At 37.4% G+C, this 14,916-nt stretch overlaps 1 protein-coding gene and 1 long non-coding RNA gene across 2 annotated transcripts; both read right to left on the bottom strand.

Annotated features, from left to right (window-relative positions):
- Nucleotides 1-1,556: 1,556 nt before the first annotated feature.
- LOC142172755 (uncharacterized) lies at nucleotides 1,557-2,027 on the bottom strand. The gene has a single exon (XM_075236434.1). The coding sequence runs from the start codon at nucleotides 2,025-2,027 to the stop codon at nucleotides 1,557-1,559; it is 471 nt and encodes a 156-aa protein (XP_075092535.1).
- Nucleotides 2,028-6,223: 4,196 nt separating this feature from the next.
- LOC142172994 (uncharacterized) lies at nucleotides 6,224-9,624 on the bottom strand. Its single transcript, XR_012702376.1, has 2 exons — nucleotides 8,999-9,624; nucleotides 6,224-6,509 (listed from the first exon to the last, which is right to left on the bottom strand). It is a non-coding gene; the product is annotated as an uncharacterized LOC142172994 (long non-coding RNA).
- Between the last annotated feature and the right edge of the window lie 5,292 nt (nucleotides 9,625-14,916).

The raw sequence follows: 14,916 nt of genomic DNA, 5'->3' as shown, positions 1-14,916 counted from the left end.
CAACCACTCCAACAATCTGTGCGTTGTCATGTACCTGTAGAGGATTACGTGTGACACTTGGGGTATTACTGCCTTGGACCACAATTATTCCTTCTTGAATCATTCTTTTTATTTCCCTTTTCAAAGCACGACAATCTTCAACATTGTGCCTCTGGGCATTGGAATGGTATTCACATCTTTTAGCAGGGTCAAAACTTCTCGCACGTGGGTCTATATAATTTGGAGGAATAGGTGCAATCATGTCGTAATGCTTTAATCTCTCAAACAAACTTGCATAGGACCCTCCTATTGGTGTAAAATTATCTTTCAGCCTTTGTTCCCTTCTACACCCTTGGCTTGAATGTGGGTTATATGGTACTTGGAAATTTTGTAGAGGCTGGTGGGGATTCTACGGTGCTCGTGCTCGCCTATTGGAGTGACCCAGTGGTTGGACAGATGGCCGGACATTGTTCGGAGGATAACACTAGGGTGGATTATGTGGAGTTCGGGGATATTCATGAGGTTGGTATTGAGGCTGAAAGCGTCTAGCAGGAATGCCCGCTGGATCTTGTCATTGGCGGGGGTTAGCAGCATCTTTTCTATCAACGAGAGGACTGTCCCGAGCAACTTGTTTGTTCCATCTGAACCAAAATTCCCTAAAACTTTCCTTGAGTTTCTTTTCCATCTGATATAGGGAGGAGTGGCCTGGGACACTGTCTATATTGTTCTGAAAGTATCACACAAAATCTTGAGCCATGAAATCCCATGCATGTCACTTACCGACATCTTGACGATATGCCATTCCAAAGCTGCCCCAGTCAGGCTCTCACTGAAATACGCCATCAGAAGCTTATCTTTCCCGCCAACATTTCTCATTTCACTGCAATAACCCCTCAGGTGGGCTACTGGATCTCCCCACCCGTCATACAAATTAAACTTTGGCATCTTAAACCCTTTCAACTTTCTGGATATCTCATTTTGCTCCACTGTCTTAGCAAGCTTTGTAGTCTCACGGGGAGGCTCAAAATCAGGAGCATGAGAGTATAGACCCGAGACCTTGAAAATTGGTTCTAGAGCATAGTGTTGGGCATCGGGGACTGATGGTGGAGGACGCCCACTAATCCAAGCTTGGTATATTTCAGCCTGGAAGGTTTGTGCCCTTCTTACAAAAGAATCTTGTGCATATAGAAGGCTGGGCTGATACCCTTTATATATGCCATGGTCCAGCCAATTGCAGTCTTACTTTCCTGCAGTACCTGTAAGAGTTGTTCTACCTGCACATCTAGCAAATCGGATGATATAATAATAGGCAAAGTAGAATCAGGGCCTAAGAAAACATACCTGAGGTGAGCTGGGAGCGGCTTTAGCTCCAGCTTGGGTGGTTCCTCTGCTGATGGCTTTGCTGGAGGTGTAGCCCTTTTTTCTAACTCAAGGGACTCGAACTGAGGTTCCCTTTTCCAGAATCTTTGGCCTTCAAGTGTCATGACCCACTCAGCTAACCCTTCACCATCCATCTCTTCTAAATTTGTTAGACATGCCTCCAATGGATCTTTAGCAGTCAGGGTCACATCATCTTCTTATAGGATCACATCCACTGCCTCTACTAGAGAGCGATTAGCATATTCACTGGGTCTCCTCATAGATTGCTGAACATTGAATATGACTTCTTTATCGTTCAATCTCATTTTTAATTCCCCAGTCTCACAATCGATCAATGCTCTCCCAGTGGCCAAAAATGGCCCACCTAAAATGATAGGTATCTCCTCATCTACCTGACAGTCCAGAATAACAAAGTCTGCAGGAAACACGAACTTCCCCACTTGCACCAACACATCATCAAGAATCCCAATAGGCCTTTTTACCATGCGATCAGCCAGCAGCAACAACATCAAAGTCGGTCTAGCTCTGCCAATGCCCAGTTTGGTGTATACAGCCAGAGGCATCAAATTTATGCTGGATTCCAAATCACATAATGCCTTTGAAAAGGCACAACTCCCAATCATGCATGGAATAGTGAAGCTACCTGGGTCGGACATCTTTTGAACCATCGGTCTGGCCACTACTACGCTGCAGGTCTGCGTCAGAGTTACTGTGGATAGGTCCTAAAAATCAAACTTCCATGACATTAGGTCTTTCATCATCTTCGCATAACCTGGCATCTCCCTCAAGGCATCTATCAAAGGAATATTCAACTGAATTTGACGCAGCATCTCCATGAATTTCTTGTATTGATCTTCTTTCCTCTGTTTTACCAGTCTCTGAGGGAATGGTGCAATTATCACCCTTTGTGCATTGTTTGTTGACTTCTCTCTGTTGGGGTTCTATGGCACAAGAGGCACCACCTGTTCTGCAGCTTGTTCATTTACCTTAGCCTTACCCTTTTCATCTTGACCCTGTTCAACCACTACTTCAGTTAGATTTGATGGTTCATCTACCTCTAGTGGAATTGGAGTGGCTGGCGTAGTCTCTTTGCTGGCTTGTGCAACCTACTGCTCTTTGTCTAAATCTCTCCCATTCCGGAGACTTACTGCCATTCGTTGATTCGGGTTTTGCTCCTTGGGGTTAATATTTGTGTCCGTTGGCAATGTTCCTTGGGGGCGGTTGTTTAAAGCCATAGACAACTGCCCCAACTCAGTTTTAATGTTCTTTATAACTGAATCATGTACTGCCAACTTTTCTTGCATCTTACCATTTGTCCCAATGAGTTGCTGGAGCATCCCCCTGATCTCTACCATGTTGTTATCTTGCTGTTGAGGAGGTGGCTGATATGTCAGCTGTTGCTGGTTCTACTGTAGGTATCCATGTTGTCTCTGATGGTATGGCACCATTTGGCATTGAACTTGCATGCCCCCAGGCTGAGGCATGTTGGGTCTGTATTGCTGATTTGGTGTCGGTCTCCACTGCTGTCCTCCTTGTCTCTGACCCCCCAAAGTTGTTAACATAATTCATATCTTCCCTTGCCCCTTGATTTTTACCTTCTCCACTCCATGAACACTTATAAGACGGATTAACACAGGGTGTACACAGTCCTCCATTTGTTGTGTCAATAATATGCACCTGTTTGGTACCCATTTCATCTATCTTCTTTGTCAAAATACTCATTTGAGTCATGAGTGTGGCCATGTTCTTTGCATGCGAATTATTTGGGTCAAGAGGAACTGAATGCACTATGGGTGCCAGTGTTGTATCTCTAGTCATCCACCCCGAATTCTGGGACATCTTCTCAAGAAGGACTTTGCACTCGGTGAATGTCTTACTCAAAAATACACCTCCAGCTGAAGCATCCACATTGGCCTTTAGATTGTCAGCTAACCCCATGTAGAACCTCTGGCCAAGCATCTGGTCGGAACTGCCATGGTGAGGACACTTCACCAACATCCCTTTAAATCTTTCCCAAGTTTCCTGCAAGGTCTAAGTCGGCTGCTGCTTGTATTGCACTATTTCATCAATTTGCCTTGCAGTCTTGTTGGGCGGGTAGAACTTATTCAGGAACTGCTTTACTAATTCCTCCCATGTGACAATGGAATTAATTGGGAGCGAATTCAGCCAGGTCTGAGCTTCCCCAGTCATAGAGAACGGGAACAGCAATAGCTTGATAGCTTCTGGGGTCACATTTGGCTGCCTTTGAGTCACACAAATTGACAGAAAAATTTTCAAATGTTGCTGAGGGTCTTCAATGTGTGATCCGGAGAACAATCCCTTATTCTGCAGTAGATGCAACATGTTGTTGGTGATCTGGAATGTCTCCGCTTGAACTACGGGCACAGCTATGGTAGTTGCCAGGTTGTCAGCTGTGGGTTGAGCCCAATCATAAAGTGAAGCTTCTGGCACAAGAGGTGCCACCACTCTGACATTTGGGTCAGCTGGCTCATCCTTGATGTTTCCGTTGACATTCTCTACATCACCCATGTCAAATTCAAGCTGGTGTGGTTGTTGTGATTGTTGGATCCTCCTATTGGCACGGTTCAATGCCTAGAATTTTTTCTAGAGGTCTGAAAGTCCTTCAAGCAGTTCTCCAGTCCTCGAAGAATTTCTAGGCATACACCTGAATTCCACAAGAGTTCAAACGTTAGAATTTCAATGAAAATTGTTTAACACCTTTGAAAATTGATTTGAACTAATAATTTTAACACTACTTCTAATGTGTAATAAACAACACCGTTAATTCCTCGGCAACAACGCCAAAATTTGATAATACCCAACTATGCCTTTTAAAAGACAAAGCGGTCGCTGCAAATATAATCCGGTTTTAAGTCCAGAATCGAATCCTCAGGGAACTAACCTATCTATTACACTCTTCGGCAATGTTATTATCAACTCAATCAATCTCTACATGCAAGATTTTTGCTCAATTAAGATTGGGGTTTTGTTTAACTACTTCAAATACTATAAAAAATAACAGTAAGCTAAAAAAAAGATAATTCAATGATAAAAAGGTCTAGGGCAATGATTTCCCCAATTGCTAGTTTAGGTCTCGACTCTTCTGCTATAATCTCACTGTAATACTCTATGAGGATTAAGAATTATGGGTTATTGTAATTTTCTCTCGATCAACTACAATAATTTACTAGAGCATTCTCTCGAACTACTCTAGCTGACAATATATGTGCAACTCTAAATTATCCCACTAAAGTTTCGTTATCTCTAAACCCACTTTTAAGTTCAAGTAATGAATCTCTTCAATTACCCAAAAGTGGTGTTGTTCAATAGCTGTCTAACCTAATATTCTTTCTCAAGCAATATGAGGTAATTAGACACAATTAATCAATGGCTCATTCAATTAATCACCATACAAAACGTAGTTGAACAATCATATCATAAATCCGGCTTGATTATAACAACTTGAGTCAAAACTTCAACCAACAATTGGTTCCATCAACCCTAGATAAGTGTTTAGCTACTTATAACAAAATAATAGAAAACTACTAAATTGTTCATAATGAAACTTGCAAGAATTAAAAGGAGATAGAAAAACTCTAATGTTTGGTTGATCTTCTCACTCTTGTTCTTGCCTCCAAAAGTAGTCTAAAATCAGCTTCGCACAATCTTGGGCGAGTTTCTAAAGCATATAAGGAGTTTACAAAAGTTTTCCCGATTTTACACTTTGGTCCTCACACTTTCCAGCAGCGTGAAGAGGGCACTGCGGTCGCGGCCAACTGCGGTCGACCGCGGTGAATGCTGACCTTTCTGCCTTACGTTGTTAATCTACCGCGGTCACGGTGACCTTCTTTCCCAGGCCATCTATGCTTCTTTGTGTTCGGGTACTTCTCGAGCGGGCATTTTTCTTCACATTATCGCCTCCAAAAAACTCCATGTTGCTTCCTCTCATATAATATTCCCTGCTAAACAAAAGAACACTATTTAAAGTATTTTGTTGGAAATTTATCTATAAAACAACAACAAAGTTTGGTCATATTAAGGTGTAAATATCAACTATATATCCTACTATCACCTACGTATCACGACCACACATGAATCAGATCTTTGCGTAGTTCTGGAAGATCGGGAATAAAGTTAACAAACCAACGTTTTCTTTTTTTTCTTTTTTTTATGACAATCTGATGAGAAAAGAGAAATAAAAGAAGCAAACCCTTTTTTTGAATTTTCTAGACTTAATGTTCTATAACCTATTCTAAACGCAAGCTTAACGAGCCTATATTTTCTTTTTTCTTTCTTTTTGAAACAAATACTCTACGGGAACTATTAAGGAAAAACTCTAGAAGAGAAAAACATTTTATTTTTTTTTAGGAAGGAAATCTAAAGAATAAACCACAGAAAAATATTTTGAATTTTCATTTGATATCCCTGAAAAATGATTTCGAAGCGAGAAATTAACAAAATAAAAGATATTTTTAGATTTCAGTTTTTGATTACCTAAAGAAAAAACTTTAAAGATAAACAAAAGATAAAGTATGCTTCTTTTCTATGTACAATATCCTAAAGTTCTAGTGAAAATAAGAAAACATTTTTTTTTCATTTTTCATTAATTTCCCAAAGAATAATCTCAAAAGAAAATCTTTTTGAATTTTTTGAATTGATATATTAAAGAAAACTTTTTAAAGAGATACTAAAATAAAATTCTCTTTTTTTTTGGATTTTTAGTCTTAATGTACCAAAAGGAAGTATAAAAGCAATTTTTGTTCTGAGTTCTAAATATTAACTTTCTAAGGGAAACCACCTCAAAAGAAATATTTTTTTTTTAATTCTAGAATTAGTATTCCAAAGAAAACTTCTAAAGGAAATATAAAAACACAAAATTTCTTCTTTTTTTTCGCTTTTTTGACTTGTAACACATTTCCAAATACAAAATAAGAAATACAATAACAAAAGACTCGGCAAACTTAACTAGACTATGACAAACTCTAACATTACCTAAAAGACTGGATACTACTATACAAGACTAGAAAGTAAAACATGAACAGTTGACTCAAAAACATAAAATGGATCCTCGAGCAGCTCCTGAATGCAGTGATCCTGAGGTATCTGTCATGCTCAAACTCCGGTAAGTAGATCCACATCTGTATGAAAAACTTTTAACCAACACTATGTGAGATAATAACACTCCCTATTAACATATGCAAGACATATTTGAGGCTATTTTTGCAAAATGACTATGTGGCCAAAAGTGGCTAAAAATGCAAAATTTGGCTAAGACCCCGCAAAGCCAAGAACCTAAGATTTACTAGGAAGACTGGACCCTATGTGAGTTATCTACGTATCACGCCTCGATCGACGAGAATCAGGTATCGTAGTTCGGGCAGATTGGATACGGGCGAGAAATAAAAATAACAACTAATTCAGAGAAAAAACATTTTTTATCTTTTGTTTTGAAAAATGATGAAACATGTAAACTCCTTTTGGATTTTCTTATTTTTCCCCTTTTTTTGATTTTCTGATTTTCGGAAAATGATGAAAAAGTGCAAAATCTTTTTTTTTTTTGAAATTTCAAGCTCTTTTTTCTTTTCTTAACAACAATGTGATAGAAAACATAATTGGGTCCTCCTCGCTTTATCCTCACACTTCACCTCTTTTTTTCTTTTTCATTTGCCCCCAATTATCATTGGTCTGCCAAATGACCCTTTTACCCTTGAAGAAATGCAATATGTAGCACATATGATACATCAGGATGGTCTTTTCTAATCGGGTGCACCTGTCATAGATGGACCCAACCCCTGTGTTGAGTCCCCATTGTCAAAAATGCACATGATACAAGCAAGCGCTCCTACTAGGGATCCGGCATGAGGCTATGTTATACTAGGTTTGAAAACCTGGGTTTATTGTTCTAGACCTGGCTTACCCGGGCAGACAGCTCGAGCCGAGGCGGGCAGCGTACCGGGAATACAGAAGCTTCACCGGCTTTGCAACTTGTCCGAACCTCGTTCTAACATTGGATAAGACTCTAGACAGAAGAGAAGTCACATGAAGTGCACCCTTCTCAAATGATTTAGAAGACTCGGAGAGAAGAAGGGTTTCGTAGCAGTTTATATACAGTTCACAGAATATCAAAGCGATAAAAGCAACACTTAGCAAATTAGGCCCAAACATGGAACAAAATCAGATAATAAATAAAGCCAAATATAACAATTCATCTAAGCTCGAATTCTGAACCAAAGTTCTGGGTTCGATCCCCAGCAGAGTCGCTAGAGCTATCACACCTCCTTTTTCACTACCCCCGGAAGGGTATAAGGGAGTTTTTTCAATTTAAGTGACAATTGAAACGGGATCATTTTATTAAAAATTCAGAGTCGCCACTTGGGATAATTTATGGTATCTCAAGTCACCGGTTTAAAATCCCAAATCGAGGAAAAGATTGACTCTATTTTACAGTCCGCAAACACAGAAATTCAGGTAAGGAACTTTGTTAACCCGAGAGAAGGTGTTAGGCATTCCCGGGTTTTGTGGTTCTAGCACGGTCGCTCAACTGTTATAATTGGCCTATTATCTGATTTTAATACATGTTTTAACCTATGGTACAATTTTTAACTTATTAACCGCTTTTAATTATTTTAGGAAAAGATTCAACATTATTTAAAACACGCCTTGAACCACGCCACATGAAATGCACACGCAATCCACGACACATTTTATTTAACGTTGTTGAGAATTGGAGTTGAGTCACATGAAATGCGCACCCGAGTTTAAGGAAATTAATTTAAATGGTGCGCCTAAAGTAAGCCACGGTGTTCATAATTATTCATTTTTTCTAAATTTAAGTAGGAAAATGAATTAAACTAATATTACCAGATATGATCAAGAAAACTGGAAAAGAAAACAATTAAAGAACGCTAACAAATTACAAATGTTTCTCTATTTTTGGGTTAGCCAAAGATATGCAGCAATCCATATTGTTCTTTTCCTCTTCTTCCTTTGCATTGGAGGTAATTCAATAATCAAACAATTATAGTTAGTTAACAAAAAAAATGATAAAAGACTACAATTCAATGTAGTACGTCTAATTACATCAATTTGAAAGAGATTTGACATTAACTACTGTTCAAACCAACGAGCTTTTCCTGCCATCTAAACCTCATTATTTTTTCATATAACTCTTACACATTATTACCAATTGGAAATAACCACAAACTATTCTTGTTCATCAACACACTGATCACGGGCAGAATTACAGAGCTAAATTAGTACATAAAATTGTGATAAAAGCAAAATTCCATAATTAACTGTTTCAATTAACCCAAAGAGAAATTCGTGCATACTGAATATTTGAACAATCCAAAAAAAAAAATAGATTTGCAATTCACTTTGAAAAATATTTTTAAACATACCAGTGAACAAACAACTACAAGCTTCATGGCATTGCTAGCTCAAACAGGTTTACGATTCGGGTCCCAAATGTTATGGCAGTATCTAAATCCAATTTTATATTCAAATAGACAAGATATGTAAATCAATAATTGTAATCACTTGTTCAACAGATAAGAACATGTAGTTTCTGAAATCCTTTCTCATAAAAAACAACAAGTGGTCCAAATCAAATTACAAAGTCGAAATCAAGAAAATGTACCTTGCTCCAATAGAATAAAAGAGAAACAATGATAAGAAATGAATATGGATCTCGGCAATGCAGTGAACTAGCAGCACACAGTAGTTTCTTCGATTCAAAAGTTTTTACCCAGGAAATGTGCAGCAAACCCGTTAAACTTGAAAACAACTATCGGCTCTTCTTCTCTTTCTTTCTTTTTTTTTGAACTTTTCTTTAGTTTTAAAGATTTTTGATTTTCAGATCTTCATTTGAGTTTTTGTTTTAGCTTTGTTTCAGCCATTTTTGCATTTCGCGTGTGTCAATCATGAGTGAAAGGTGAGTGAAGGAAAGAAGAAAAGAAGGGGAAAGTGTTGGTTTTTTAGAGAAATCAAGCTGAAGAAGATGACCTGGGGCGCCGTTTCTCTATATTTCTAAGGGGTAAGGGATCTAATCATCTTGTATTGGTTGTGAGATGAAGAAGCAGCAGCGTTGGTTTTGGGTATTGAAGAAAAATGGGGATCTCCTTCTCTGTGGCGCTGCCTTTTGTCTGGGATCTTTTTTAGGTCTCCCCAAATCTGATTTCTTTTGTGTCTTAACTCCCCTTTTATGTGAAGGATTAGGGTATGAAAAATGAAAAAAAGGGTAGTGGGTCAAATGGGTATTGGTATTGGAATTGGTTTGGGGTTTAGAATTGATTTGGGCATGGACCAATTTTAGAAGAAACAAGACCAAAAATACATTCTTCCTAATTTCCTTTTCTCCTTTTTCTTTTCTTTAATTAATTAATCTATTTTTGTAGAAATTAAAATTCTTTATTTATTTTTAACATTAAAATAACTAATTAACTTAAAACTAAAGAAAAATGCTAATTTAAAAGAATAAAAATTAAATATGTAAAAATGACAATTTTTAGGATTTTTTCTATGATTTAAAAATATTAAAATGCATGAAATGCAAATAAATAAAGAAAAATTCCTAAAATCAGTAAAAATTATTTTTGGTCTATTTTTAGGAATTATTTTCATGTAGGGCAAAAATCACATGCTCACAAAGCTAGGGTATAACTACATACATAGATATATAAACCAGGTGTGGAATACAGTTACTATGCCAGAACTCTATTCTCGTGATGCTGGTTATTTCATTGTTAGGTTTCATTCCATGGTTGGTATGAAGAAAATTCTGCGTGAGGGCCCTTACACAGTCATTAATAGGCCCATAATAATGAAACAATGGAGTCCACCATTTGATTTTGATACTGAGTTTTTAACCGAGATTCCTCTATAGGTAAGATTTTCCAACCTTCCCATGAACTATTGGGGACGTAGTTCCTTAAGCAGAATAGCAAACATAATATGGATTCCATTGTTTGCAGATGAGTGCACTGCTAAACAAACCAGAATCTCTTATGCTAGAATTCTCATTGAGGTTTATGTCACTAAACCTATTTCAAGCAAGGTTCCTATTTTGGATGACTTAGGTAGACTTTTTGATCAGATAGTGAAATATGACTGGAAATCTGAATTCTGTGGAAAGTGCTTAAAATTGATCATGATTGTACAAAAGCTCGTAAGGAAAAGGTTAAACAAGATTAACAACCCAAAAGAAAGAGACCATAGCCTGTGAAGCAAGTATGGAAGAGTACAAGAGTTGTGTTAGCTCCTGCACACAAGAATAACCAAGAGGAGGTACTGATTCTGAATAGAGAACAAGGGATCACTACTTGTGTTGATGAGAGCAGGGCAGCAAAGTCACTACCTTTAGAAGGCCAGCAACAGCCACTTGGTAAAAGGAAGAAAGCAGTTGAAGTAAATGGCATACCAATGAACTATGTCTTGATTGGTTTGGAACATTAGAGGTACCAACAAAAGATATAAGTAAAAAGAGTTGGGTACCTATATTAAAGAGAATAATATAAAACTAGTTGGTTTAGTAGAAACTAGAGTTAAAAAATAAAAGGCAAATGGCATTGCTAATATGGTAGTGCCTGGATGGCAATCAAGGTTTAACTATGTACATGTTGCCAATGGAAGAATCTGGGTATTATGATATCTGTCCTACTATGATATAACAGTGATAGACTAGTCTGCTCAAGAAATGCATTGTGATGTTAGAGGAAGGAAGAAAGAACAAATGGACGGACTCATGACAGTCATATATGGGTTCAACACAATTGAGCTGAGAAAGCCTCTGCGATTACATCTGCAAAAACTTGCAACATAGATCATCAAGCCTTATCTCATTTGGGGTGATTTTAACTTAGTGTTAAATGTACAAAACATAATTTATGGGAATCTAATAATGAGTAATGAAATTCAAGATTTCACAACCTGCATATAATGTTTGAATTTGAATGAATTGCCTTGGAAGGGGGAAAGCTATACATGGTTTAATAAGCAACAAGGTTCAAATAGAATTTACAGTAGAATAAGCTATTGGAAATGATGAATGGATGAACACTTTTGGTCATATGGAGGTGGACTATAAAATGCCTTTTATCTCAGATCATGCTCCTATCATGATCACTTTAAGGAGAGTTGAATCCAGTGTCAAGATCTCATTTAAGTTTTTTTTAATGTCTAGGCTGATCATGAGGATTTTTTTCATTGATTGAGGGAGTTTAGTAGACACAACTACAGTCAGACATAATGAAAGATATCTGGTATAAGCTGAAGGCACTTAGGTCAGTATTGATACAACTTAATAATACTGAGTTTAGAGGAGTAACAACCAAGATAGAATATTTCAGACACACAACTAGACATTCAAGAGCAGCTGAACAAGGGGCTACTCAGATGCATTAGCATAAGAAGAGAAAAGGTTACTTGAAGATCTGAAAAATGGTCACTAATAGAGGAAATCATCTTTCAACAGAAATCCAGAGCTAAGTGGATAAAACTTGGTGATTCTAATACCAAATATTTCTCAGATGTCATGAGGGAAAGAAGTCATAGAAAAGTTATTGCAGAACTGACTAATGCTTTTGGAGATAGACTCACCGACTAGCAGCAAATTCAACAACAAATAATTACTTTTTACAAATCCCAAATAGGCTCAAGATCATTGTCACGACCCGGATTTCACACCCTCGAGAGTTGTGATGGCGCCTACTGGTGAAAGCTAGGCAAGCCAAATTATCCTAATTACTTAACCTTTTCAAATTTTAAACCATTATCAGTGATGAGTAGATATCATGCAAATAGCAAAAATAATTAAGCGGAAGACAAAATCTGACAATTTATCTTAATACAAAACTGCGGAAGTCTAAATACAACTCTACCCAGAATTTGGTGTCACTACATACAAAGTCTGAAAGATAAAATAAACACTGTTTCTGAAATGAGTAAAGGAAATAGGATGAAGGAAAAGATAGGAGGTGACGCCAAGGCCCGCGGACGTCGCAGGACTACCTCGTGCGCCTGTGTGGGCTGAAGACACCACCCTCACTGCGGTCTAAGCACTCCGGTATCAGTATCTGCACACAGTGCAGAGTGTAGTATCAGCACAACCGACCCCATGTGCTAGTAAGTGTCTAGCCTAACCTCGGCGAAGTAGTGACGAGGCTAAGACCAGACTACCAAATAAACCTGTGCAATATAGCGTACAAAAATAATAGGAAGCAGGTAACAATGATGACAACAATGATCAACCAGTGATATAAATAGCAGACAACAAGAACACCATAAATGTTTCTCAACAAATAATAAATACAAGTGCAATCAATTAATCAAGTCCTTCGAATATAAATCTTTCGCCTGTAAATCCTTCAAGTAATAATTTCTAAGATAATATGTTTTTCAATAAATATATTTCGAATATATTTCCTTCAAATAAATATCTTTCAGATAAGCATCTTTCGAATATAATTCTTTCGAGTAAAGGTCACCTTGTGTCACCTCATTTCATAATCATAAATAATATAGGTCTCAACCCACTTTCATATTTCACAGCACCTCGTGCCCATATTTATGTCACAACCGCACGGACAACTCACGTGCCATTAAATAAAACCATAATATTTTCCCCGGCAGCTTGTGCCCACATATTTCTGTCTCACATTGCACAACAATATTCTCATGTTACTCAGCTCATAGGTTCCATAACCCAATACAATTAAGAATGTTCAAGGAGCTTCATTCACTTAACATAAAGTAGAGTACAACTTCCAATCCAATTAGGAAATCAACAAGAAAAGATGAAGTTAATTTTAGGAATCATTTGATAAAGAAAATACCATTTTCAATTAAATTACAATATCGAATGAATCATAAACTTTAATGCGAGAAATCAATAAATCGAAACATAGTAGAAATTCCTTTTTAAGTAAAGTACAACCTCAAATGGTTTAAGGAAAATTTAGTTGAGAAATCAATTGAGTTAAAAATGTAACAATTGTTGAAATTTGGAGTATTGAACATATATATATAAAAAATAAAAACAGAATATCAAGAGAATTATAAAGGAATCAAAATCCAACCACTAATAAGAATATATAAAAACAGAATATCAAGAGAATTATAAAGGAATCAAAATCCAACCACTAACAAGAATAAGGAAAACAAAGGCAGATTTTACTTTCTTTTCACATCTTGTTGCAGGCGTGCAACCCGATCCCATTTCCTGTATCTCGTGGCAGGCGTGTCACCCGCTCCCATTTCATGTATCTCGTGGTAGGCATACCACTCGCTCCCATTTCATTATATCTTGTGGTAGGCGTACCACCCGTTCCCATTTCATTATATCTTGTGGTAGGCGTACCACCCGCTCCCATTTTATTATATCTTGTGGTAGGCGAACCACCCGCTCCCATTTCAAGCCAACAATAATCACAAGGAATCTCGGCAAGGGAACAAGAGCAATATAAAAATTTCCCGGCAAGGAAACAATACTATCAAAACAAACATTCCGGCAAAGGAACAATGATATTTCAAAAACATCCCGGCAAGGGAACAATACTATCAAAACAAACATCCCGGCAAGGGAATAATGATATTTCAACAACATCACGGCAAGGGAACAATACTATCAAAACAAACATCCCGGCTAGGGAACAATGATATTTCAACATCCCGACAAGGGAACAATACTATCAAAATAAACATCCCGACAAGGAAACAATGATATTTCAACAACATCCCGGCAAGGGAATAATACTATCAAAACAAACATCCCGGCAAGGGAATAATGATATTTCAACAACATCACGGCAAGGGAACAATACTATCAAAACAAACATCCCGGCTAGGGAACAATGATATTTCAACATCCCGACAAGGGAACAATACTATCAAAATAAACATCCCGACAAGGAAACAATGATATTTCAACAACATCCCGGCAAGGGAATAATACTATCAAAACAAACATCCCGGCAAGGGAACAATAATATCAAACAAACATCCCGGCAAGGGAACAATGGTGAAAATAACATATGAAGCGCAATAAACCACAACGGAGTCATAACAATTATAATACAAGACTCACGGGCATGCTTGACACCAACGTATAGATATTCGTCACCATGCCTATATGTCGTACTCCACAATTAACATGTAGCAAATAAGACACAACTCCTAATCCCTCAAGCTAAGGTTAGACCAAACACTTACCTCGCTTTGCAACCAATTCAAAATTTCAACAAGCCTTTGCCTCGCGAGTTCGTGCCCGAAATTCTCAAATCTAGTCATAAATAATTCGATTCAGTCAATAAAAATTATAGGAATTAATTCCATATGAAATTCTACATTTTCCATTAAAAATTCGAAATTGCACTAAAAATTCGCCCGTGGGGCCCATGTCTCGGAACCCAACAAAAATTACAGAATATAAAACCTCATCCGACCACGAGTCCAACCATACCAATTTTACTAAAATCCGACATCAACTCGACCCTCAAATCTTCAAATTAAACCAAGAGGGTTTTCAAGATTTTCCCAACTAAAATCACCAATTAAATGCCA

Source organism: Nicotiana tabacum, chromosome 18 (assembly GCF_000715075.1).
Source record: "Nicotiana tabacum cultivar K326 chromosome 18, ASM71507v2, whole genome shotgun sequence".
NCBI classification, from domain to species: Eukaryota; Viridiplantae; Streptophyta; class Magnoliopsida; order Solanales; family Solanaceae; genus Nicotiana; species Nicotiana tabacum.
Note: the sequence above shows the minus strand (reverse complement) of the source record. Positions and strands in the feature narration are given on the sequence as shown.

What these genes read in the sequence shown, in the direction of transcription:
- LOC142172755 (XM_075236434.1), bottom strand. Translation starts at nt 2,027, where the DNA reads ATGGTTCAAAAGATGTCCGACCCAGGTAGCTTCACTATTCCATGCATG.